Source organism: Meriones unguiculatus, chromosome 1 (assembly GCF_030254825.1).
Source record: "Meriones unguiculatus strain TT.TT164.6M chromosome 1, Bangor_MerUng_6.1, whole genome shotgun sequence".
NCBI classification, from domain to species: domain Eukaryota; kingdom Metazoa; phylum Chordata; class Mammalia; order Rodentia; family Muridae; genus Meriones; species Meriones unguiculatus.
The window spans coordinates 23545861-23572353 of record NC_083349.1 but is presented as its reverse complement, the minus strand read 5'-3'; the positions used below and the strand labels follow the sequence as shown (position 1 = coordinate 23572353).

At 48.9% G+C, this 26493-nt stretch overlaps 2 protein-coding genes and 2 pseudogenes across 2 annotated transcripts; 2 read left to right on the top strand and 2 right to left on the bottom strand.

The window, feature by feature from the left end:
* Window positions 1-282: 282 nt before the first annotated feature.
* LOC132654259 (WW domain-binding protein 11-like) lies at window positions 283-3320 on the bottom strand (annotated as a pseudogene).
* On the bottom strand, window positions 3011-6303 carry LOC110544382 (pre-mRNA-splicing factor 38A-like). Its single transcript, XM_060384063.1, has 2 exons — window positions 6148-6303; window positions 3011-4814 (listed from the first exon to the last, which is right to left on the bottom strand). The coding sequence occupies exon 2, from the start codon at window positions 4675-4677 to the stop codon at window positions 3739-3741; it is 939 nt and encodes a 312-aa protein (XP_060240046.1). The 5' UTR covers window positions 4678-4814; window positions 6148-6303; the 3' UTR covers window positions 3011-3738.
* A 7812-nt stretch (window positions 6304-14115) lies between these two features.
* Window positions 14116-15048, top strand: LOC110543479 (uncharacterized protein C11orf86-like). Its single transcript, XM_060371147.1, has 2 exons — window positions 14116-14382; window positions 14770-15048. Exons 1-2 carry the CDS (start codon window positions 14116-14118, stop codon window positions 15046-15048), a joined length of 546 nt encoding a protein of 181 aa, XP_060227130.1.
* Window positions 15049-23820: 8772 nt separating this feature from the next.
* On the top strand, window positions 23821-24852 carry LOC110543478 (glyceraldehyde-3-phosphate dehydrogenase-like; annotated as a pseudogene).
* The last annotated feature ends 1641 nt before the right edge of the window (window positions 24853-26493 follow it).

The window sequence follows — 26493 nt, the reverse complement described above, 5'->3', positions numbered from 1 at the left end:
AGGTAAGAGTTTGGTACTACAGGGACTCAAGCATCCCAGCTGAAGGATGAAGGGTCTGTAGCCCTCAGACACACAGCTGCATCATCTTTGTCATGTAAATGTAGCATACACAACTAGGAGCACAGCAAAAGAACTTTCCTTTCCTGCCTACTCTATGCCAGGCACCTTTTAACTCACTTAATTTTCCCTATAGTCCTACAGGGGTATAATCAACCCACAATTTACTGATAAGGAAAATGAGGCTCAGAGACCCACCTCCAGAATTCTTACTTACACTCCATTTCAGAGCCCCTGTTTTCCCACCCAAGGAACCTGGCCTGGTGCCTGCTCATAGAATGGGTTCCAAACATACTTAATTGAACCAAAAAATATTGAATTGGAATGCAAATGTTCTCCTGGAGCCAGGGCCATCCTCTGCTGTAAGACTGAGAAAAAGAGGCCAGTGAGCCAGGCAGTCACTAGAGCTAACAGGGGAGGGATGGAAGGAGGGAGAGAGAGAAGAGAGAGTCTGTCAGTCACACTTTCAGGATCCTCTAAAAGGGCAGGAAGTGTTCTTAACAGCTGAACTCTCTTTCAAGCCAGGCATAAAAGGCCCAACTTTAAAAAACAAACAAACAAAAAGACCCAAAAACTTATTTTATGTGCTTTGGTGTTTTGCCTGCATGCTTTGTCTGTGTGAGGTTGTCAGACCCCTGGAACTGGAATTACAGACAGGTGTGAGCTGCAAGGTGGATGCTGGGATTGAACTGGGATCCTCTATAAACAGCCAGTGCTCTTAACAGCTGAATCAGCTCTCCAGCCCAGGCCCAACTTCTTATGTAGATTCTGCACCTCAAAATCTAGTCCTTATTTTTACACAATGAGCACTTTACTAATTGAGACAGGGTCTCACTACTTAGCTCTGGTTGTCCTATAACTTACTATGTAGAAGAAGCTCGCCTCAAACTCACAGAGATCTGCCTGCCCTGGCTCCCAAATGCTGGGAGCAAAGACATAGGCCACCAACCACACCCAGTCCTATATATGTATATTTTGGTATGGAACATTTTATTTCTCCATGAAACACTCAAAGAGTTTAGCTTGTGGGAAATAACTTTAATCTGAGAATTGTACATTTTCTTCCCATATATCCTGCTTTGAATTAGGAATTGACACTGTAATCCATTTCACTAAAAGTAAAATATTACAAAATATTTACAGGAAAATATTAAACATAAAACACAACACTCAGGATGAAATAATCCTTTTTGTTCCCTCCAGAAATCTCCACTCCAGTGCCCACAGCACATGAGTCAAAACAAGTAACCGAGACCTCTCTGACGTAACTTCCAAAATGGAGAGGGGAAGAAAGGAGGTGAAATGGTGTCAGGGTCGGTGCTGGCAGCAGTGCTTCACATCCTGGTCCATCCTAACCCCTGCGAGGGGAGTCCCAGCCAGGCAAACGTTAGGAGGGTCCGGAACTGGACTTGGAAACATCTGGCAGTGGACAATACTCTTCACTAATTTAAAAAGAGCCTCTTGGTCCACAACCAGTGCTCTCTGAGCAGTTGTCACAGCAGCCGGTCCATCTCCTTCATAAATGCTTCATAAGCATCGTCCTTAGTTTGTACCGAGGCAGGAACAGAAGGACAATGAGCACTTTACTAATTGAGACAGGGTCTGGGGGCTGCTTTGGCAACAGGCACGGCAGAGTCCTCCTCTGACCTTCTTTGGGGAACAGCAGTAGCCCCCTTCTTCTCTCGGCGCACTCTCAGTGCAGTGGGCACAAACCGCGTGTCCTCTGCCTTGGGATTGGTGATGTGGGGCTTGGCACTGATGGTCACAGAGGCTTTCTTCTCGATAGTGGCTGCTACACTTGCATCATCCACCTTTGATCGCTGAATGAGGCTGGGTGGGGCACTCAACACCCCTGGGTTGGGCAAGGGAGCTGGTGGGGAAAGCCCAGGTGGGGCAGGTCCAAGAGGAGGCACCAAGGGTGGGCGCATCATACCAGGACCAGAACGGAGGATACCTGGAGGTGTAGGAGGAGGTAGCCTTGGTGGGGGTCCTTGAGGAGGGGGACCTAGGGGAGGGCCAGGAGGTCGGCCTTGTGGTGGTCCTGGAGGTAAAAGTTGTGGTAAAGGCCCTCGGATTCCTAGCATTCCAGGTGGTCTCAGGAATGGAGGAGCCCCTGGAGGTGGTCCAGGAGGCCATAAGGGTGGGGCAGGCGGTGGTCCAAGAGGTGGTGGTCCTGGCAGGGGAGGTGCTTGGATCTGAGAAGGAGGGGCAGACTGTGGAGGAGCCTGCTGCTGTGAAGGGGCAGCAGATGTGCCATCAGAGTGGGAGTCCTCTTTATGCTGCTTTTGCCACTGCTTTTCTGATTCAGAATCATCAAAGTCCTCATCATCATCCTCCTCTGAAAACTCCTCCACTTCTCGTCTTTCCTCAGGGATTTCCTGACCTGCCATTTGAAGCATCATGGCTTGAAGAGGAGTCAGATCCTTCATGTTCTTCTTCTTCCTCGATTTTCCAGGCATATCAGCAAATCGGACACTCAGACCTGACTTCTCCTCAGGGTTTTCTTGCTCACTGTCATCACGGTGCCCCAACTTACCCCCCCTCCCACACACTCTTTGCATCACATCTGTCAGTGTCACTGTCCTCACCGCTGTCGTCATACTTATCCTGATCCATGGCCTCAGGATAGCCACTGTCATCATGACCCCGCTGAGCAAGTTCTGGACCATACAGCATGTCTTCACCTTGCCTCTCAGAGGAAGATCTGGAGCAAAGCGCACTTTACGACCATACATCTGCAGGACTTGAGGAGGAGGTGGGCCAGGAGGAGGGCTGGGTGGTTTTCTGCCAGGGGGCAAACGTGGAACACCATGTCCGAGGAGAGGAAGTATAGACACTGCTTGAGGTGAAGGCCCATAGGCTGAGGATTTTTTCAGAATGGAGGGTGGCTGGGCACCAGGAAGTGGAATGTGCTGGATTAAGATGTTGGAAGGAGCATGAGGCATGTCTGGCAAAGGGATGCTCTCGACTTCTACATGCTGAGCATTCTGGATAGCATCAAAGTACTGTCTCAGCTGAGCTCTCTTCTGTTCTTATTCTACTTCCAGCTTTCTCAATTCCTTGTACACATCTGGATTTTCTTTTTCATAAAGTCGTAGAATTCGCTCGAAGGTTTCCCGAAGCTTCTTATGCTTGTCTTTCAGTACTTTCTCGTTCAACTGTGGCTGTTGCACTAGGCTACTCTCCATTTCCTCAAATTTCTCCATGTCTTGGATAATCTGCTTGTGATCTTTCATCCTCAAATCCGCGGCTTGTACCATCATGCACTGTTTTTTGTTCTTTTTCTGTTTTTTTTTTTTTTTTAGAGGAAAATGACAACTGTGTCTGGTTTAATTACAAACAAGAAAAGGATCACCAAGTGGCTACATCTTTTCAAGAATCTTGCCAGCTCCCAGGTCCTCTTGACCCTTATTAAGTATGAATAGCCATAGTTGTTAGGTCAAAACCTGACCTTCATTTGGTCAAAACACCCTTTTAAGATGTTGATAATAATTCAAAGAGATACAAAACATAGCACCTCTGTAATATGAAAATAAAAACAACATACAACCAAACAAGGACTTGATTTTGAAAAATCCAAAATATTCACAGCTGCCTGAGAGGAAATCTTGAGTATTCCACTTAAACAGATGCTCTCATATTCACATCACATCATTTGGACTACAGTAAAAAATGAATCCATTACTCATTTCTTCTCCAGCTCTTCTTGTGGCTTTTCTTAGACCTTTCCGGAGACTTGGAGTGGCTCCTATGTCTGTGACTACGGTGGTGACCTGGGGACTTAGAGCGAGATCTATGTCGTCTGTCTCTGGACCTGCTTCGATGGCACCGGGAACTCTTGCTCCTGTGCCTTTCTCGGTGGGGAGAAGGGCTTCTTCTTTTAGGGGATCTCCTCCGCCTCCTGGGAGAGTGACTCCAGCTCCTCCTGTACCATAGTGCAGGCGAGCATCTTGGCTTGTCCAAATCTCGGTATCTTCTCCGTTGGTGGTCAGGTGAGGGCACTCGTTCCAGCTTCTCATCTTCCTCTTCCTCCTCTTCACTAGACTCCACGCCATCCATGTCCTCTTCCAGAGCACTAAATCGAGGCTCCAGATGCTCGGCTTCCTCTAGCACATAACGTTTCTGCAGCCGTGGCAAAATGATATCACAGACTCTCTCACTGTGCAGCAGGTCATCAATGAACTCATCCACATGCATCAGCTCAAACTCTCCATTTCGGTTCTGGCTCTTGATTTTTCGGTAATCATTGTACAAAGGCTCCAAGTACTTGTAGCAATCAATTGCAGTTCCTGTCAGCCTCATGTAAAGTGCCCCCAACATCCGGACATACTTGAAATCTTCATTTTTTATGAACTCAACAATGATATCCTTCTCAGGCTGAATTTGAAGCATCTTCAAAGTTAAACACAGAAAAGGAGTTGGCTTTATGTTTCCACCATACACACCGCCCACGAAGCTCAACTCCATGGCTTTGTCGACTACAAGTTCAGCCGTAAGCCCGAAACATTCCTCCTTCCAGTACTTGGACTCGTAGATTCGTGTCCGGATGATCTTTTCCACCAGATACTGAGGGTTGGTGCCGTGGATGCTGTGAGCATCCTTCACTGTCCGGTTCGCCATTTTAGAGCACTTTCAACTATTCTTCTGTACGTTTTTTTGTTTTTTGTTTTTCACTTCTTTTCCGGGCTTCCTTTCCAGCTTGGTGTGTGGGGTTCATAAACTTCCCACCCTTGGTGGAGGATGTCGATCTCCGTGCCCTGTTGACAATTCATTTGATTTACTTCTTCATTAAAAAAAAAAAAGCATTTGGGGGTTCTAACTTCTATTTTACTAATGATTACTTTTAAACTCTTATAATGCCTAACCTATAAATTAAATTTTATTATAGGTATCTCTGTATAGGAAAAAACAGTTCACATAAGGTTCAGAATTATCCAAGGTTTCGGTCATGCTTTGGGCAGCTTGGTGTTAGGGCCCAAGTTCTTTGTATGACTGCAGGAATTTTAAAATGTTCCTCATGTAATTGATACAGTATCTCTGTATCAATTACATGAGGGAACAACAGGGAAGGCACACAACGAAGCCTCCACTCGGGGTTCTAGTTGTGAGGTAGGGAGTGAGCCCACAAAGTTGGCTCTTTAAGCTTCAGTTTCCTCAGAGGGAGAATGGGAGTAATCTAGCTGATCTCCTCCATACAATTAAGAGACCTTCAAGTTCTAAAGAACTTCAGAGCTGCCAGAGACAATCTTGCTTGATTCCAAAGTTTGTGAGATGGGGGAAGAGGCAAAACTCAAAGTACACAGAGGGAAAGTCACTCTGGGAGGAACATGCAAGCACAAGTCCTCAAAGCCAGAGATTCCACTTGTGTGCCAGGAAGAGCACTTCCCAAACGCACTTCATAAGCTCCTATAAACTGCAAGAAATAACGGGCTGTGCCCAGGTACACCTCCCGAGGGCCTTGGGTGGATCAGCACATCCTGGGAGCCTCAGAATTCCTTCCACCCCTGAACCAAAGTGGAACCCACGGGCTCCTAGGAGCACCCCTGAGAGACGGAGCGCAGACTCCTGGAACAAGGAACAGTCTACCTCTTAGGATCCCCGCCAGGATTTCACATCCAGTATGATGGGAACTACTGGAGCTCCCTTTCTAACAGATTAGAGTTCTAGCCCCCAGGAAACCGGCGCGAGGCACCTTAGGGCTTGGCGCCTCACTGTCTCTATCTGGAAAATGGGTCCCCAGGATCACGACTGAGGCCAATGAGGGCCTCCAGGGGGGCGGGACGAGTCTCCAGTGCCTGAAGGGTTCTCAGGCAAGCAGCGGACTCGCGGATTCCCGGGCTCCCCCGCGCCCGAGCAAGGGAGGTGGGGTGGGGCCCGAACCGAGCCGGTGCCTGAGGATGGGGAGGGACTGAGCACGTCGTGTAGAGACGCGTCGTGCACCGCCCGCAGCCGTCTCCTCCAGCCTCCACTCGCTGAGCCCACGTCGCCTTGGCGCGCGCGACCCTTACATAAGCGTCCCCCGGCGCCGGCGCACTCCCACCTACCCACCCGCAGCAGGAGGAGAAGGTGCCGAGAGCCGCGGATACTCACCTCCGCCCCGCCGCCGCCAACCGTGGCCGACAATCTGACTGTTGCTGCTTCCACTGACAGGGAACAGCTGAGGACTCCGCGCCACCGACTTATAAGCGGCGCCGGCCCCGCCCACGAGACTTCCTATTGGTTGATACAGCCTAACCCCTCTACGGATTGGAGGAATGGGACCATCAATCACCGCTCCCCTCTCAGGACTCCTCCCCGCACCCACCCACCCCTTGGGTTTAAGAGTTGGAGCCTCACGTCGGCCCCGCCCCTCGCGGCCCCGGCGTAGCTCCTGATTGGTGGAGGGGAGGAAAGAGCCCACCTCCTACGCGCCACCGCCTACTCCTTTTTCTTGGAAGCCTCACGTGGGTCCCCTGGCGCGGCCAGGGTCTGCAATGGGCGGAAAAGGTCCGGCCTCAGCTCTTTCTTGTTTTGTGTCGGCGGGGATGGGGACGCGCGATTCATTCACTCCCGGTAGCATGGGTCTCTTCAAACCGCAATCATAACAGGTGCACTGGGGAGCCTAGGGTTACATCTTCCCCATGATGCTTGGTTGTAGAAGTCTCTGCCAGCTCTGGGATATTCTCTCTCCTTCCTCTAAATAGATGCCCCCAACAATTCCATCCAAAGTGCCTCCCAGTCTCTTTGGGTGACAAGGCCATCCCCTTAGCCACAGTGCACATGAAATTCCTGCCTAGTCACGTTGCTGTTTCCATGCCCACAGCCCAAGTACACAAAGCCTCTGCTGGACACCTCACCACAGCCAGCATTGGCCACTGACCACAGGATAAAGAAGGTTGACTCTCCAGTCCACACAGAGCCACGACTCCTTTGCTTGCTCTAGTAACCCTGTCAATTATGACAGGATGTTGTGACCATTTGACAGGTGTGGACAGAGGCTCCCAGAACTGAAATGATCCCACACCCCAGGACTTCCAGGCTGTGCTGGTTTTTTTTTTTGTTTTTTTTTTTTTGTTTTTGTTTTTGTTTTTTTTTTTTTTTTTGTAGTCCACTGGTCACCTTGGATCACCCTGGAAAACTCTAGGCAAAAAGTCTAAGACTTCAGATGTCAAACAAAGGGCTTCTGTTTTGACATTTGCATCTTAAGGATATCTTATATCTTAAAAGCCTTAAAGCTAGAAGGGCTTTGAACAAGGTCCTTCCAAGATCTCCCTTAAGATAAGGAGTGCCTGGGACCTGGGTTTACAAATAGCTTATCAGGCCTCTGCACAGACCTGTCCCTGTGGTGGGCTCACATTGGTTATGCGCTTGTGCCTGTTAACAGAAGGAGTTTGGGCACCCAGATGAGGGAAACCTCGAGAGGCAGGAAAACCCACATCAGCCCATCGTGTCTCAGCAAGGCGTGTTCTTGGCTCTGGGAGCTTTTACTGTAGTTTTTCAGTAACTGTGACTGTTTGCTGTTCACTTCCATTGGCCCAATAAGGTGGAGGGCCTGTGGGAAGGCCTGGTGGGTAATGGCACTTGTCACCAAGTGATAAGGTGGTGTTGATCCTGGAACTATTCCAGCTTCCATGTGAGCACTAAACCCAGGAATGTAGACCAGTGGTTTGACTAGGGAAACTAGAACCCCAGCTGGGATGGTGGCTCACATCTGTAATCCTAGCCCTTAGGAGGCTGAGCCTAGTGTGGTCCTGTCAGAGCTATGGGAAGTCTGTTCCTGGGAAGCAGCTCCTCTGGCTAGCATCTGGGCTTCAGCCTTTCCTTCCACCCAGCATGATATTCCTGGGGAAATGAAACGGTTTGGGGTCTGCTGTTTCTCTTTCTATCTTTCTTTCTTTCCTTCTTTCTTTCTTTCTTTCTTTCCTTCTTTCTCTCTCTCTCTCTCTCTCTCTTTCTTTCTTTTCTTTTTTTTTTTTTTTTGACAGGGTTTCTCTGTGTGTAGCCCTGGCTGTCCTGGAACTTACTCCCTAGACCATGCTGGCCTCAAACTCACAGTTTGTCTCTGCCTCCCAAGGTTGGGATTAAAGGCACGCTAGCCACCCCCCCCCACACACACACCTGGCTAAGAGTCTGTTATCTCAATAAGCTAATAGCACAAGCATCTCTCTAGAATTGTCTCCTTTCCTGCAAGAAAGGTTACAGGAGGATCTGTGTAAGTGAAGTCAACTGAGGCTACACAGTTAGTTCCAGACCAGCCTAGGCAACAAAAAAGAACAAGGCCCTAGAGTTAAGCAGGGCCATGGCTTTAAAATGCTAAGCCTCTGCCATGGACTCAAGAGTGAACCCAGTGAGTGTCCAGTGACCCCAGACTCCTGATGTTCACCTCTGTCCTGGTTTGCTTTCCTTTGCTGTGGTAAACACATGACCAGAAAGCAACTTTGATAGAAACAGTTTATTTGACACACATCCTGATCACAATCCTTCATGAAGGGAAGTCAGGGCAGGCACTCAAGCAGAGACAATGAAGGAATGCTGCTAACTGCCTGGATCCTCATAACTCACTCAGCCTGCCTTTTGATACAGTCCTGACTACCTGTCCTGCGGTGACCCCACACACAGATGGCTGTGTCCTCCCACATCAGTCATTAAGCGAGAAAACCCTCACAGACCAATCTGAGGAAAGTATTTTTCTCTGTTTTGATTGTCAGTTTTTGTCTTGTTTGTTGTTGTTTCAAGGGAAAGAACTTGAAGTTGAATGGGTAGGGAGGAGCTGAGAGAGGTGAAAAGGATGCTCAAAATATGTTGTATATGTATTTTGAAATAATAAAAATTAAAAATAATTATACATCTTAGCCTCCATGTACACACACCCCATCTCCCCTGAGAGCAGGCTAGACCTAGCAACTTGCTTCTAAGAAGCAAGTGATGAGTGCTACCTCCAACGCCACACCCCAGAGCCTGGCTTCTGTCCTGCTCCTGAGCTCCAGCCCTCACCCACAGGCTTACCCTGACTGAATTGAGCTGCTGTGTTCTGAGTGGCTCTCTGAACAGGATCAAGGAGCCAACAAGAAACTGAGGCCCTTGGCCTAACAACAGTCTATGAAGAGCAGAGTTGTGTAAACAGCTCCTTGGTGTGATGTGCTTGCCACATGCACATCCCTTCCTCCAGCTGGGCCACCTGGGAGATACTGCAGGCCTTGGTGGGAGCCCTTGAGAGGCCTAAACCACTCCCATCCCCCCCACACACACAGGAGAACAAAGAGATAATAACCGTGTGCTGTCTTAAGCTGCTAATACTGTTTTAAGCCACTGAATTTCATTTAAACTCTCTGGAGGTTCTGATGATATCCATAGAGGGATTAGCTCCAGAACCAGTAAAAACTAAAAGAGAGAGGAAAGCATGGCGGCACAGGAATTGAGTCTCAACATTAGTGAGACAGAGGCAGATGGATCTTTGTGAGTTTAAGGCCAGCCTGGACTACATAGTAAATTCCAGGCCAAACAGGGCTCTGAGACTCTGTCTATGGTTTGGTTTGGTTTCTCTTAGTCACCTTGACTATCCTGGATTCACTTTTTAGAGCAGGGAGTCCTTGAACTCACAGTGATCCACCTGCCTCTGCCTCCCCAGGGGCTGGGATAAAAGACATATGCCATTACACCCAGCCACTGTCTTTAAAAAAAAAAAAAAAAAGGAGAGAGGCCATTAATGTCTCCTACAAAGTCCACATTCCTTCCCCAGGGCTACTTGTCTTGTGGCAACAGGTAACAAACATCCTTCACTATGGGAAGATAAGGGGCTGGGGAGATGGCTTTGCTGGTAGGAGCAATTGCTGCTCTTTCAAAGGACTCTGGTTTACTTTCCAGCACCTACCTGGTGGCTCACAACCATCCATAACTCTAGTTCCAAGGGACTGACTTCCCCTTGTAGCCTCAAGCAGGCACCAAGCACACATGTGGTACACATACACTCATGCCAGCAAAAATCCTCATGTACATGAAATAAAATAAAATAAAATAAAATAACCTTTCAAATATTGTAAGGAATGTGAGCCAGAGCTGGGAAGATGAAGCCTGTGGAGGCAGTGGAGAAAGCAGGTATTTTCTTGTATTTTCTCCCACCTCCAGTGAGTGGAAGAGCTTGTTTCAATACAGAAGTTGGGCACGTAGCTCAGTTGGTAAAATGTTTACATAGAGCCCAAGGGTCATTCCCCAGCCCCTCATAAACCAGGCGTGGTGGTCAGGCCTGTAATGCTAGCACTCAGGAGGTGGAAACAGGAGGCCAGGCGCTCTGTAAGTTTGAGGCCAGGTTGGTCTTTACATAGCAAGTCTCAGGCCAGCCAAAGCTACATAGAGTTGCTTTGGTCATGGTCTCTTCACAGCAATAGAACACGGACTAAGACACCTGCTAAGCCATCTCCACAGCCCCATCAAAGTTTCTCTAGGTTCCTGCTGAGACTGGCAGATACTAAGAGTTACATCACCCAGGGAAGGCTCCTAAGCTGAGGGAAGAAAGGGTATGAATAGGTCAGGCCCAGGGAGAGGAGAGAGGTAAGCCAAGAGCCAAATGCAGGGCTTCTCTCCAGATAGAGGAGGCGCTGCAGATCACCATAGCAACAGCTTCAATGGCAGCCTGACCAGGGTACTACTGACCAGCTCTGCTCTAGCCAGATGTTAGTCTCTGTAAGCTTCTACTTCCTGGTCTGTAAATTGTGATGATGAGCCAGATGTGGTGGCACCTGTAGTCCCAGGCAAAAATAATAATTATATATATATATATATATATATATATGTGTGTGTGTGTGTGTGTGTCATTTGACTCTAGAAGTTAAAGACCAGCCTGGGCAACTTAGTGAGATTATAAAGGTTTAAATTATTTTTGTATTTTTAATGTTTTTTTTAAAGACAGGTTTTTGTTTATTTTCTGTGTAGCCTTATCTGTCCTGGACTTGCTTTGTAGACCAGGCTAGGCTCAAACTCAGAGATCCACCCGCCTCTGCCTCCCTGAGTGCTGGGATTACAGGTGTGAGCCACCGTGCCCCACTGTATTTTTAATTTTATTATGAGTTTATGTATCCGGTGGGGTTGCCACAGCATGTGTGTAAAAGTCAAAGGACAACTCTTCTGGCCTCCTTGGGTATCAGGCATGCATGTGGCACACATATATACATGTAGGCAAAACACTTGTACACATATATTTTAAAATTACAAATGTAGATTAAAAAAATTTATATTCCCTCACAGCCGGGAATGGTGATGCACTCCTGTAATCCCAGCAGTTTGAACCCAGCCTGGTCTACAGAGCAAGTCCAGGACAGTCAAAGCAGCGCAGAGAAACCCTGTCTTGGGCAGAAAAAAAACAAAACAAAACATTCCCTCTCTCTCATGTTTGTGTGTGTGTGTGTGCATGTGCATGTGTGTGTGTGTGTGTGTGTTTGTGTGTGTGTGTGTGACAGCTGTCGTGTAAATGTAGAGATCAGAGAACAACTTTGAGGAACAGTTTCTCTCCTTCTACCATGTGCCTCCCAGGGTCTGAGCCAGATTTCTAGCCCCAGAAATTTTCATTGATAATGAAAATGCCCAAAGAGTGGGGGCTGACGTTGGTTCAGATGCATGGGATCCCTTAATCTTCAAATTATATGATTGTGGGGAAATTGCTGGCCCAGACCACCTCTCCCCAGTCACATTCTGCTGTGGGGGCCTCACTCCACGGTGCATGGTACCATGTTTTGTTTTGTTTTGTTTCCATACAACTCATTTTATAAATGAAGAAGCTTACAAAAGAAAGGTTTGGCACTGGAGAGATGGCTCAGGTTAAGAGCACCATCTGCTCTTCCAAAGGTCCTGAGTTCAGTTCCCAGCTACCACATGGTGGCTCATAACCATCTATAATGAGATCGGGTGCCCTCTTCTGGTGTACAGGCACACATGCAGGCAGAATATTGTATAAATCAGAAATAAATCTTTGAAAGAAACAAAGAAACAAAAAAAAAAAAAAAAAGGAAAAAGTTCACACAAGAAAGAATGCCATCAACTCACTTTCAACATTTGCAGTGTCCAAGAACCAATACACCCCAGTCAGTTCACACAATGGCCTGAAGGGTTTTGTTTGTTTGTTTTGAGACAGGGTTTCTCTGTGTTGCTTTGGCTATCCTGGAACTCACTCTGTAGACCAGGCTGGCCCCAAACTCAAGGAGATCCTCCTGCCACTGCCTCCCAAGTGCTGGGATTAAAGTCATTCACTTCCCTGCTCAGCCCCTGAGTTGTTCTTTGTTTGTCTGTTTGTTTGTTTTGTTTTCTGAGACAGGATTTTTCTGTGTAACAGCCCTGTCCTGAAACTCACTTTGCAGATCAGCCTGCCCTTGACCCCTGAGAGCTGGGGTTAAAGGCATGTGCCACCATGCCTGCCTGACTCTAACCTGAGTTCTTTGTCACTCTGGGCTGTAACTCAAGGTACCAGAGCTTCCAGCAATGAAACTGCAGTTCACTTAGAAGACAGTGGTCCCCAGAGCTCGGGCTCTTAAGCATGTGCTGTGCTAGAGTATTGAGGACAAAGCTAAGGCTGGAAAATTCAGTCCTCCTGATACTGCCCCTGGAGATGTCCTGTTTGTCTTCTTCCTCCCCCTCCTCCAGGCTGAGGATGTAGCTCAGTTGGTACAGTGCTTGCCTGGCATGCACAAGGATCTGTGTTCCAGCCCCAGAACTATATACACAGAACATGGTGACCCATATTTGTAATCCAAGAATTCTGAAGTGAAGGGGGGTGGGGGTTAGGAGTTCAAGATCATCCTCTGCTACAGCAATTTTGAGATCTGTCTGGGCTACATAAGAGCCCGTCTAAAACAAAACAGTAAGCCTGGTATAGTGAGATAATATTTACTATGGATATTTTTTCGTTTCTTTTTTTTTTTTTCTTTTCCTTTTTTGGTTTTACAAGACAGTGTAACAGAGTCCTGGCTGTAGACTCACTTTGTAGTCCAGGCTGGCTTCAACCTCACAAGAGATCCACTTGTCTCTGCCTTCCAAGTGCTGGGATCAAAGGCGTGGGCCAGCACACCCAGTCATATGGATCATTTTCTTTTCTTTGTGGCTCTGTGCAGTATATGTGTGTATACAAGTGAGTAAAGGGTTGTGTGTGTGTGTGTGTGTGTATACCTGAAGTTGACGTCAGCAATCTTCCTCTCTCATTCTCTACCTTTGTTTATTTTTTTATTTAAGTTTTGAGAGAGGAACTAGCTGTGTCAACCAGACTGGCCTCAAACTCACAGACATCCTCCTGACCATAGCTTGTGACACTGAGATCTATGACCTGGGGCACTGTACCTGGCCTCACCTTTTTATATTTTCACTGAATCACTCACAAATGCAGCTCAAATAGGGGGCCTGCCAGCCCCAGGGAGACTACTGTCTCCCCCTGGTGCTGGGGTGACAGATGTGCGCTGGTGTCACATCCACCTTCCTGCATGGCACCAGGGAACCAACTCAGATCTTGTTGCAGAAAGCACTTACGAGTGAGCCATCTCCCAGCCCCTAACGCTCACGGTTTTTCTTGTGTGCCGCTGACCTCCAGAACTCTCAGCACCTTGTAAAACTGAAAGTCTGTAGCCATTTAACAAGGCCTGGCTACTGTCTGGCCCCTTGCCTTACCCACAATTCCACTGTGGTATTTATGAATCTGACTGTTGTAGATGGAAGCTGCTCTATGCTCTGTTGTGGAAGCAGCTTTGCTTAATGTCCATGAGGTGAGTGGCATGGACAGCCAAGGCCAAGTTTAGAGGAGGCCAAGGTCTCCAAGAGTAGAGTGGTCAGAGGAGAGAAGAGGAAAGACAAGAGGAGCCAGTCCAGCACTCAGAAGGATCCTGAGTTGGAAGCCAGCCTGGACTACATGGTCCTGCTTCGGTGAGGAGACAATGGGGAAATGACTCAGAGATGTTTGGCCTTTGTGGCCTGCCCTTTGGTTTACGACAGCCACCTCAGCAGCACTGACCTTTGCCTCCAGATGATTTCCCCATCCTTTGAGTGGAGGCACCAGGCCATCTCACAAAGCTAGTGGCTTGCAGACCAGTAATAGCCTCCAAAACCATGGGGACCAGCCAGCGCAGTCAGTCCTTCCGGGAACCCAGGTCCTGCTATGGGAAGCTCCACGAGTCCCAGGGGAGGTCCCGGGAAGGCCAACTCCACCGGACACTGAGCCTCAGACAGAGCCATGAAAAGTCCAGGTCGCAGGGCCTTGATGGCACGGAAGGTCTGAAGGTTCAGGAGCCGCTGCCAGGGACAATGGGAGACACAGAGCAGCTGATCCAAACCCAGAGAGGAGGCAGCCGGTGGTGGCTGAGGCAGTACCAACAGGTGAGGCTTCTAACTGAATCATCAGTTTCATGAGGAAATGGAGGGGAGCTCAGGCAACAAAGGGTTAAGAGCACAGCTGACCTGAGGAAAGCCAAGCAAAACACCCAGGGATTAAATGCATTCAACTAAAAGCAGCTGGGATTTTTTCCAGCTGCTCAGAGCTGTGTGCATTTGAGATAGGGTTTCACGATGTAACTAACCCAGGGTGGCCTGGAACACTTGGTCCTGTGTCCTGAGATCTGGGAACACCGGGACACACTGCCATGCCAGCCATTCGTGACCATATCAAGATGATTAATGTGGTACTGTGTTGGAAGGGCTAGAACAGGAGGCCGGGACATTGGCCAATGCAAGTTGTGGCAAGTTATGGTCTGTACCTCTTACCAGGGAAGGAGACCGGATTCCCCCGCCCCTCTTGGCCCTGCCCCACAGCGGGAAAGGTCTCCCCGCCCCCAGGAGCTTGGCTTCTCTTTCATGGCTCTACTCCCACCTGGTGGCTGTGAGCGGAACAGCACTGGAAGCACACCACCTTTACTTCCCTGCTTTGGTCTTCCAGCAGGTGAGGAGGAGGTGAAGGAGCTTCATGGCCAGCTTCCCCAGCATGACCCTGAATCGACCAGCCCCCTCAGAGACCTCGTTGGATGCCAACAGCTAGAGCTGCTGTGACTGTTCTCGTTCCAGCGGCTGGACTCCTGTGTCTCCTCATCTGCCTCTTCATGTAGTTCTAGACTCTGACCTGTTCTGTCTTGTGACTCAAGGAAGCCTCTGTCAGCAAATCATACAAGGCCCCGCGTGGCTGCCATTCTTGGCTCTGGCAGCTAACTCTTAGCAAAGACCTCCATAGGCCTGATGAGAAGGCCTATGAAAGTGTCAACTTTGACCCCTCGACCCCACACAGACCAGCCACCCACTTTCAGGACACAGTTCAGTGAAGCCAAACAACAGTTGAGAATTTCTTGAATCTGGCATGGTCACGGGGCCAAGCTCCACCTGGCTTTCTGGTCAGCTGCTAGTGACAAGCCAAGAGTTGGATCTCCCTTACAGACTGTGAGCCTCCAAAGGCTAGGACCATGTGCTGGAGTCCTCTTCTGAACAAATGCAATGGAACCCTTTCCTCAGCCACGCCCTGCTGCAGATAGGACTGACTGTCTGCTTAAGAAGCCCAAATGTGCATGTTCCTGTCTTTGGATTTCCTGGTATCCTGATGAAGGAAGCAGGGAAGTCTCCCTTCCCTGTGTGACAGAGGGAAACTGAGGCCCAGAGGGGAACGGAGACCATCTGCCTACATACACTTGGGTTGAACCCATCAATAAAGCCACTGAGCTGAAAGAAACTATTTGCCTAGTGACTAATACAAAAGCTCTGAGCCTCTCCCAACTCCTGTGAGACAGGCCAGGCCCAGAGTCCAAGGCCTCACTCTGAGAGGGCAAAGGGCTGTTCTTGAGCCACCAGGGGAGAGGGTCTGAGCTCTCAGAAAGGTGTCAGGCCTTCTGGTGGGTCCTCTGAGTTCTTCAGCTTCCGGCCTGTCTTCTTGGCACAGGGTCCACTGAGGAACTGAGTGAGTCCAGGAGACACAGTGATAGGCTCCTTGTTTTCTCAGAGCTCAGAAACCTGGCAGGCCTGCTCAGGCAAAAAACAGGTCCTGGACAGGCAGTGTTGATCCCTTGCAGCGACTGGGAACTTGGCCTGGAAGCTAGACTGCGGGAACAGATTAGAAACGTTAAGAATCATGACATTTTTATTTGTGACACAGTGGACATGTGAAGGTCAGACGACAGCTTCCAGAGTCCTTTTTAACTCTGTGACCTGGGGACAGACCTCAGGTCACCAAGGACACAGAGCGAGAGCTTTCCCCCACTGAGCAATCTTGTCAGCTCTATTGGTTTATTTTGAAGCAAGGTCCCTTGTAGCCAAGGCTAGCCTCAAACTCACCATAAAGCCAAGGCTGGCTTTGCACTTTTGATCCCCCAACCTCTAGCTACCAGATGCTGGGGATACAGGAGAGTGTTAACACACCTGACCTTTGACCTTCTTGGCCTGGCCTCCAGGGCTGTGAGTCAGCTTCTCAGGTTTCTCATTTGGGGTCACTTGTGACAGGAGACATGGGAATCTCATGTGCTTGGAGGGTTTCAGCTGGAGTGGGGACCACCCAGCAGGACAGCAACATTATCACCCTGAATCACTGACTAGAGAATAGGAGGCACAGCCACAGCCTGTCCTGAGGAAAACTCAAGGAGGACAAGGCTGCCTCTCCTTGCACTTGTGTGGATGCCCCTTCTCTGACTGCACCATAGGTGCTCAGGAAACACGCATTGCTCGTGGGTCAGCACGGACAAGTGTGAGAGAACAGATTTGGAAGCACAAGCCGCTGCAAAGGGTCAGACACAGCAATGCCCCTGGCTCAGGCTCTGCCTGTGTCTGGTGCCTGTATTTCCCTGCTCCCCCTGCCTCCCATGCGCCTGTTTCACACCTTGCCCATCCTTTCCCTTCCATTGGTTGTGCAGGCCACTGAGAAGGACAGCCTCAAGCCACAGTCTGTGATGGCTGCCTACACCCTCCTGCACTTAAAGCCTGTATCCCCATCCATCGAAGGACTTGCCAGACTTGATGAAGTGACAGGGAGGGGCATCCAGACCACACTGTGGACCAGAACCACAGTCAGGCTGGGAAAATCTGACCAAAAAGAGCTGGGGTGACATCGCTTGTTGGTTGGGGTTGGGGGTAGCTCCTAGCCAATTAGCTAGCTCCCTCATGGAGGACCTACATTCTGGACCTCTCTATCAGGGAAGGCTCTGTCAGAGGGGCCCCAGCATGAAGGTCAACATGGAATGCATAGGCACATGCCAGGGCTTGGCACTCATTCAGCCTCAGACAGCATCTGCCCGGCTATCTTGCTCTAACTCCCCCCAGACTTTCAGGACCCCCTTATTTTCTCTCCATCCTCTGCCCTCTGTGGGCAGAGCCACTCCGCCCGTGTCCAGGGGTCTTGGGTCTTCTGGCTCACAGCTGGTGGGCCTGGGACTCGCTGTACCCTCAAGCAGCCTCATTTCTACCTGCTCAGCTCTGGGGAGCAAGTTTCCCATCCAACACAGCTTCATCTGTGCTCCTTCTGTCCTCAAATAGTTCACAGCATGGCTGTGCAGTGCAGACAGCTGCCTGATGCTCGGTTACAAAATGGAATGTGTGTTCATTAGGGCAACCTGGGAATGGGGATGACACAGGAGGCCTGATTCCTGCCCCAGGATTGAGCTCTGGGCTTGACCGAGGATCATCTTCAGCTTCTGGCAAGGAAGAAGGCTGGGGGCAGGCTGGGGGAAGAAACCCTGCTGGGGAAATGGGGCCTCATGGCTGTGCTAATGGGGAAGCATTGAGGTGTGCAGAAAACACTGTGTCCCCGGCATATCTGAGGCGGGGCCGGATATGGACGAGGCCATTTATCTTACAGATGAGGAGAGCAAGGCTACCCAGGCCAGAGACAAGCTGGGACTGACAGCTAGTGCTGAAGTCTCCCAGGTCACAGCTAATGCTCCAAGTCCAAACAGCACTCTGAAGGAGACAATGGATGCCCACACAGAGGAGGCCAGGGCCTGAGTGTCAAAGCTACAGTCCCTCCTCACTTAACCTGAGGGAGAATCACTCTCCTCCTTTGAGCTCACTTCCCTCCCCCACTCCCACATTTTCCCTCTCCCTCCTTTCTCTCTCTCTCTCTCTCCCTCTCTCACTGAACAAGTGGCATGACTTACATGTGGCTCTCAGTGAACAACCGTAAAAGGAACTTTTATTCCCCTGTTACAATTGTTGTCTGGGAGGCTTCCTACCTCCTCTGCTAATGTAGGCCTAGTCCTAGAAGCTTCTAGCCGCCTTACAATCTAACCTAGACTTGCAACATTTTCAGCCTCTGAGATTTACTGCTCACCCTTTCTTGTTCTTACTGAGCTCTGGGCTGGCTCACATGCTCTCTCCCAGCTAACTTATTCAATCTGGCTCTTCTCTCAGCCTCTGAATTGCTCTGTTTGGCCCCAAGCAATCTGCTCTAATCTCCTGGCTCCTTCTCATTTTCTGGTTCATTCAGTCTTCACCTGAGTTCTCTCTCTAAAACCTAGCTCTCTATTACTGTCCCAGGAAAACTGCCTCTTCCTCCTTCTCTCTCTCTCTGTCCATTAAGTAGCTTCTTTCCTCTCTCTCCTCCTGAGAGTTGAGTGTATCCTATTCTGTCAAATCATTCTCTGATTTGTCACCTTTTCTGCCACTCAAACATCACTTTTAAACATGGGCACTTCCTTTTACAAACTAACTTTACCTTCATTGTTTGGCATTAACCACTATGCCTGGACCTAAGCTTTTCTTTGCCTGAACCTTGCTCTATACCAGGCTGGTCTTGAACTCAGAGATATGCTTGCTGCTGTCCCCTGGGATTAAAGGCATGTCAGATCACACAGATCTACGAGGTCTTGGGATGTACTCTCTTGCCAGAACAGCCATGTTATGAATTAAAATTCCTCTACAGACAATTTTGTGAAGTAGGTTTTATCCTTCCATCTTTACTTAGGTTCCTAGGATCAAACTCATATCACCAAACCTGCATGGTAGACACCTCCACACATTGAACCATCTCAGTCTCTCCTCTGGTCTCAACTGTCTCTCCTGTAAAATGGGCATGCTGATCCTTTGGGGTGCTTTATCCCAAGAGAGAACCTTCACACAAAACCGATTTGCCCTTATCATCATGCTAGAGAACAGCATGTATAAAATGTCCACAGTCAGAGGCTGGGGGGTTAGCTCAGTCAGTCAAAGGCTTGCACTGCAGGCAGGAAGGCCCGAGTTCAATCCTAAATATCCACATAACAATCCAGGTGCATATGTGGTGACACACTCCTGTAATCCCAGCACTTGGGGACACAGAGGCAGGCAGATCTCTGTGAGCTTGAGGCCAGCCTGGCCTACAAAGCGAATCCAGGACAGCCAAGGCTACACAGAGAAACCCTGTCTCGAAAAAAAAAAATACAGATGCAGTCCCATGTGCTTGTAATCCCAGCACTGGGGAGGCAGAAACAGTGGGCTCTTGGGAGCTCATTGGCCAAGCAGCCTAGCTTCATGAACTGTGGGTCCCAGTGTGAAAACCTATATCAGCACTTGGGAGGCAGAGCCAGGCAGATCTCTGTGAGTTTGAAGCCAGCCTGGTCTACACAGAGAAATACTGTCTCAAAACAAAACAAAAAACAAAACCTGTATAAAAAAAAAAAAAAAGAAGGTGGAGCCAGGCATGGTGGCACATGCCTTTAATCAGAGCACTCAGAAGACAGAAGCAGGTGGATCTTCACCACTTCAAGGCCAGCCTGGTCTATAAAGGGAATCCAGGACAGCTGGGGCTATTACACAGGGAAACCCTGTCTCAAAACAAACACACAAACAAGGTGGATGGTACCTAAGGGACAATGCTTAAGGTTGACCCCTGACACACAGACACACAAACACACACACAGACACACACACCAGGACAGACAGAATGTGAATTCTGTTTCCACTCCTTGCTAGCTGAGTGATATCAAGCAAGTCATTCAACCTCCCTGTGCCTTAATTTCCTTGTCTGTTGAATAAAAGTAAGAGCTCTCTTCTCACAGGGATGCTGGGTTCCCGGAGTTAATAAATGTAAAACATCGGAGCAGTTACTGAGTCCAGGGTTCTTAGTCACCAATCCCAGAGAAGTCTCCATGTGCCACTAAGGGCAAGAACGCTTCCTTGACCTCAGCATCCACCTCTGGGAAATGAGTGTTGTAACAGCTCCTGGCTGCAGGCACCTGGGCATGCTTTGGGTAAAGCCACATGCTGTGCCCCACAGGGCCAGCCCTTGGAAGTGCCTGCCCTAGGCAAGCCTTGAGGAAGTCTGGCACTCAAAGCCTGGCGTGTCCTCAGCTCACCTTGGCTATGCCTGGCCATGGCAGGGCTACGGGTGCCAGGGAGAAGCTTTCAGGATCCAGGAGCCTGGGCCCAGCAGGCTGCAGACCAGATGGCAGCACTGGACCTCCCAGGAGGAGTCTTCCCTCAGTGCCTGTGAGGGAGTGTGTATGACAGGAAGGCAGACACTAGCTCCTCTCTGCCCCATCCCCACTGTGCCTGCTACTGACCATCCCTGAGGTACCACAGCTCCAGGACAAGCAATCAGTCCACTTACAAGACTCATCCAGCCAGTGAGGCTCTCAGACACGATGAGAGGCAGACCTCCCCTCGACACCCACTTAGGTCACTTCCCTGAGGATGAAGCAAGCAGCTACTACTTTCCAGCGGAGGGTGTAGAGATGCCCAGAGAAGGAAGGCCAGAGAGATCTCCCCCAAGGGACACAGATGAGCTTCAGAAAACTGTTCTGGAGTGACAGCTTGGAAAGATTCCCTGGGGCTGCCCAGCTTTGAGGATGATGGATGCAAAATCCCCTGGGAAAAATGAGAACATCTTATATTTCTGTTTTCCAGAGTAGGGTCTCCAGGAGCTAAGGATGCAGCGTGGTTATGAGCACTTGATGATCTTGCGGAGGGAGGAATTTGGTTCCCAGCATCCACACAGCAGCTCACAACTGCCTGTATTGCTGGTCCCGGAGATTCCAGTGCCCTCTTTGGTCTACACAACACACACACAGAGATATACACACACACAGACATACACACACACACACACACACACACGCACGCACCACATTCATGTGCAAATAAAATAAATCTGAAATAATAATAATCAGTGAATATTTATTGCACCAAATTAAGGTAGAACCATCAGGAGGACTGGAAAAGAAGATTCTAGTGTGTGTTGCAGAGAGCACCATGAGGACACTAAGTCTTTGCCTTCCACAGTGTGAGGTCAATAGATAACAGGATGTCCATGTTTGAAAAGCCAAGGAACTGTGATGCCAGCATGTTGTCTAGAAAAATGACCCCCGAGGAGGGACCTGACAGAGCTCCTGCCTGGAAAAGGATGAGATAAGCCAAAGGGTTCTCTCCTAAACCCTAGATTACTTGATTTTCGCAAGTAGGTGTACTCCTTTTTTTTTTCTAAGCAAGGTTTCACTATGTAGAACAGGTTAGCCTGGAACTCACAGCTTCCTAAGTGCTGAGATTAATGGTGTGGGCCAGCATGGCCCAAATAAGGTGAATTTTTTAAATTTGTTTTTATTTCATGTATGTGTGAGGGCATCAGATCTTGGAGACAGAGACAGTGAGCTGCTATGCAGATGCTGGGAATTGAACCCCGGTCCTTTGGAAGAGCAACCAGTGCTCTTAACCACTGAGCCATCTCTCCAGCCTAAACAAGTAAGTTTTAGTAAATGTATCTTGTGGGCCTGAAAGGAAAAGTCTGTAATCTCAGCACTGGGGAAGCTAGGGCAGGAAAGTCAGTCCTTTAAGTGAGTCAATTGGAGGCTAACCCTGGCTGTGTGAGCTCTCACATAGTCTCAAAAAGAATTAGACTAAACAATGTATGGGGGTCTCAGGCGTGACTCAGTGATAGAGCAGCTGGCCTTGCCTGTGTGAATCCCTGAGTTCTGTTCCCAGCACCACAGAAAATGGAATCCCATGTATCCAGACTAGGTCTGTGAGTGTGGCTGCAAGCTATAACAGTTTGGTGCTACTTCTGTCCTGTCCCACCACAAAGCAAGTTTCCCTCCCTCAAGGACTCCTGACTTAGACCCCTTCCCCAGGAGGATCAGAAGTGGGCTGGGATGCTTGGTGTCCTGGCCTTCCCAGCTGTGGGGAGAGGAAACGGTTGCCTCCGTATATATGGAAATCCGTGGGCAGGTTTATTTGCTGGGAAGTCTGGGCCACTTCCCCTGTGGGCACTTGACAGATGCCCTGGGGGGAGGTGGGGCCAGGAATGGTCTGTTTGAGGGGGACTGAAGCCAGGGAGGAAAACCACTGCAGAGCTGGTGCTAAAAGTAGCCTGGCCAGAGAGGGGCCCACTGGGCTGACTAGAGTGTTCTGCAACTAGGCAGTTAGGCCCAGGGTCAGACAGGCCTGATGTGCATCTCTCGTGACTTGATCTTACTGCTGTGGTGTGGTTAATGCTAGAAGAGTCTGCTCTTATCTTTCAGATAGAGACAACAGCACCAAGCGAATAGGGTATTTTGAGGAGTCAAAAGGAGAGACATAAGGAAGATCTTAGTATAGGCTCTGTGTTCTAGGCAGGCTGGCTACTTAGCATCTATCACAGCTGCAGCTTACTCTCCCCTAAATGACAAAGGGACAGCTATGGAGGGAAGGAACCTGTCAGACTTCTATGGAGAAAGGCACAGTAAACAGGAACAAAGGGGCAGTTTTAGGTGGCAAAGCCTGACCGGCGCTCTCCCAGCCAGGTGGCCAAGGACGACATCAATGACAAAAATGGTATTTTCCCTGTGGTCCTCACCCCCAAACTTACAGCCCTAGTGTAATGAGAAGAAAATATCTCAGGCAAGTCTGTGACATAGAGTCTCACAAAATAATTAGATGAAACTGTGATCAAAGAAAGATGGTTACAAAATAAGGGACTCAGGAACCAGAGATGGCTCAGCACTTGCTGTCAAGCCTGAAGACCTGAGTTCAAGCCAAGGACACAGCAACTTCCACCAGTTGTCCTCTGACCTCTAAACTATCTCAAAAACCAAACAAGGAGCTACACAATTGGCTCCGTGATTAACAACACTGGCTGCTCTTGCAGAAGATCTAGCACCCACATGGCAGCTCACAACTATCTGTAACTCCAATACCAAGGGATATGATGCTCTTTCCTGGACTCCACAGTACCAGTCTTGCACATGGTACACACATATGTCCATTCAGGCAAAAATACTTATCTGTCTCTCTCTCTCTCTATCTATCTATCTATCTATCTATCTATCTATCTAATAAGGATAAACCTGGGCAGCGGTGGCACACACCTTTAATCCCAGCATTCGGGAGGCAGAGGCAGGCAGAACTCTGAGTTGAAGCTAGCCAAGACTACACAGAGAAACCCTGTCTCAAAAACCAATAAAAAAAAAAAAAACATTAAAACAAAACAAGCAAACTGCAATAAAACGGTGTACTGGGCTCTCTCCTCCTCTGTGTTTGAGAGACAGCCACATCTTCATGTGCAGTGCCAGCCTCATGCCTGAGACATGATGGTGAAGGGCAGAGTGAAGGGATTTGGCCATATGGGTGCCTGGTTACCAGAGCCTCCTTCAACTCTAGAACAGTGGAGATTGTTGCCATCAGTGACCTCCTCACTGACCTCATTCAACCACATGGTTTTCGTGCCCCAGTATGACTCTACCCCTGGTAAGCTGAAAGCACAGTTGAGGCTGAGGATGGAAACCTGTCTGCTGGGGTTGGTCTGGTGCTGTATTCTAATGCTAATTACTGGCCCCCAAGGTCTGGTTGCCACCCAGATGAGCACATTCTCACATATACCTGTCTTGTTGTGTAAGCCTTGCTCTACCTAATTTAAACTTGATTGGTTAATTTAAAAAAAAATGCTGAAGCTTGTGATTTGGCAGAAGAGAGGGAGGTTCCCAGGCCTGGCATCAGGGGACCATGAGGCAGGTAGAGAGAGGAGGAAGGACAGAAGACAGAGTAGGAAGATCTGATGGAGCAGATCCCGCCCAGGAAGAACGACCTGTTGGAAAGTAGCGTGGGTCACATAGCTGAGAGAGAGCGAAATAGCTTAAAGGGTTGAGATCTGTCCAACTCCAATGCTTTAAGCTTGTGAATAAATCATAGTCTCAATGTGTGGTTATGTGGGAAAGTTGCTGGTTGAAGACTAACTAAGACTTTACTAATATATGGGTGAATATTCATTAAAAAAATTATTCTTCACTTGTCATCAATGGGAAGGGCATCTCCACCTTCCAGGAGTGAAATCCTGCAAACATGTGGAGTGAGACTGGTACCAAGTGTGTTGTGGGTTCTACTGATGCTTTCATCACCATCAAGAAGGCTGAAGCCCACTTGAAGGATGGCATCGTTATCTCTGCCCCTTCTGCCGATGCCCCCATGCTTTGGTGGGTGTGAACCATGTGAAGTATGGCAGCTCACTCAAGACTGAAAGCAATGCTTCCTGCACCACCAACTGCTCACACCCCTGGCCAAGGTCATCCAGGACAAGTTTGGCATTGTGAAAGGACTCATGACACAAGTTCAGGGCATCGCTGTCACCCAGAAGACTGTGGGTATCTCCTCTGGGAAGCTGCCCTGTGATGGCCATGAGGCTACTCAGAACATCATACCTGGAATCAGTGCTGACAAGGCTATGGAGAAGGTCATCTCAGGGCTTAACAAGAAACTCACTGGCCTGGCCTTCCCTGTTTCTACCCTCAATGTGTACGTGGTGGACCTGACATACCTCATGGAGAAAGCTGTCAAGTGTGATGACATCAGGAAGGTGGTAAAGCAGGCATCTGATGTCCGAATAAAGGGCATCCTGGGCTACAGCGAGGACCAGGTTGTCTCTTGAGACAGTGATGTCCACTCTTCCACCTTTCATGCTGGGGTTGGCATTGCTTTCAATGACAACTTTATTTGCGTGCAGATACGTGTGTGTGTGTTTTCAAGACAGGGTTTCTTTACGTGGCCTTGGCTGTCCTGGAACTCACGTTGTAGACCAGGCTGGCCTCAAACTTTGACAACTTTGTGAAGCTCATTTTCTGATATGACAGTGAATATGACTAAAGCACCAGTGTGGTGGACTACATGGCCTACAAGGGTTGGACCATCCATCTCAGAAAGAACACAAGAAGCAGGGAGAGGCCCTGGGATGCTGAAGGACCCCTGCCCCATCCTAGCCCCAACGCTGAGCAGCTCCCCTCACAGTTTCCAACCAAGACCCCCAGAAGAAGGAGGGGGGCTTAGGGAGCCCTACATTTTTTATACCATCAATAAAATTTACTGCACCCACTTCACCTCCTGTCATCTTTATGTCCTCTCCAGAGTTTCTTCTCTAGTGTTATTTAGGAAACAACAAGGAAAAGAATGTTTGCACGTGATCATTACAGACACAAGGATCCCAGGCCTCACTATAGAGCACACATCAGCAATAAGACAATACGTTTGCTCTTGGTTGACGGAAGCCATGGGTGTGCAAGCAGGAAGGAATGTCAGAAAATGCTCCAGCCTGTAACCTGGCACGCACCTCCCTTTCAAGGGCAAAGTATAAGAAAGATGGGGCCTTCACCTGAGCTGTGTGGGCGAGTATGCCTTTGAGGTTATTTTGAGGTTTGCTTTCATTCTACTCTGCCCTGCACCCATCCCCTACCCTTGCCACCTGCCTGGCCTTTGCCTGCACTGTCTCCTGGGAAAGCAGATGCAGGGGGTAGACAAGACATTGCTCAGCTTCCGTTTTTATTTTGTTTTGGTTTGCTGTTGTTTTTGTTTGTTTTGGTTGGTTGGCCTTTGAGACAGATTCTCACTATGTAGGGCTGGCTGGCTTTGAACTTGCTTCAGTTCTTCTGTGTCTGCCTCCAAAGTTTGATTAAAGGTATGAACCATGGGATTTAGGTTTGTTTGATATTTTATTTTCAGGGGTGTGTGTGTGTGTGTGTGTGTGCACTCATTCATGAGTACAGGTGTCCAGGAAGCCAGAAGAAGGCATTGGATCCCCTCGAGCTGAGTTATAATTTGTTGTGAGCTGCCCAAGATGGGTGCTGGGAACCAGGCTCCAGTTCTCTGCAAGAATAGTACAGGCTCTTAATGGTGAGCCTTTTCTCCAGCCCATTAGTTTCTTTTTTGATTGGTTTTGTTTTTGGATTTCTTAATTTCTTATACTGCATTTACTTAACGGGGCACTTTTGTGCCACAATGCGTTGTGGAGGTCAGGGCACAAGTTCCTGGAGTTCATTCTCTCTCTATCTTGTGTGTCACAAGGATCACTTGGCCACAAGTGCCTCTACCTGCAGAGCCATCTCGCCAACCTCTGTGTGAACCTTTGAATGCCCAACTTTACCTCTGGCTTCCAAAGCAGACTTTTCCATGCCCAAACAAGAACACTTTGGGCACAAGCTGCCTCCAGAGGAGCCTTTGAAGGAAAATGAGAGGCAGATGCCACAGAGGGCTCACTGCCCAAGATTTGAGCAGCTGCCCAGGGTGGGGAATGTGAGTGGGTGTGTGGAGAGGCTG

Coding starts and splice junctions, on each gene's coding strand:
- LOC110544382 (XM_060384063.1), bottom strand. CDS start 4,677: ATGGCGAACCGGACAGTGAAGGATGCTCACAGCATCCACGGCACCAAC.
- LOC110543479 (XM_060371147.1), top strand. CDS start 14,116: ATGGGGACCAGCCAGCGCAGTCAGTCCTTCCGGGAACCCAGGTCCTGC. Junction 14,383..14,769: donor GGCTGAGGCAGTACCAACAG/GTGAGGCTTCTA, acceptor ACCTCTTACCAG/GGAAGGAGACCGGATTCCCC.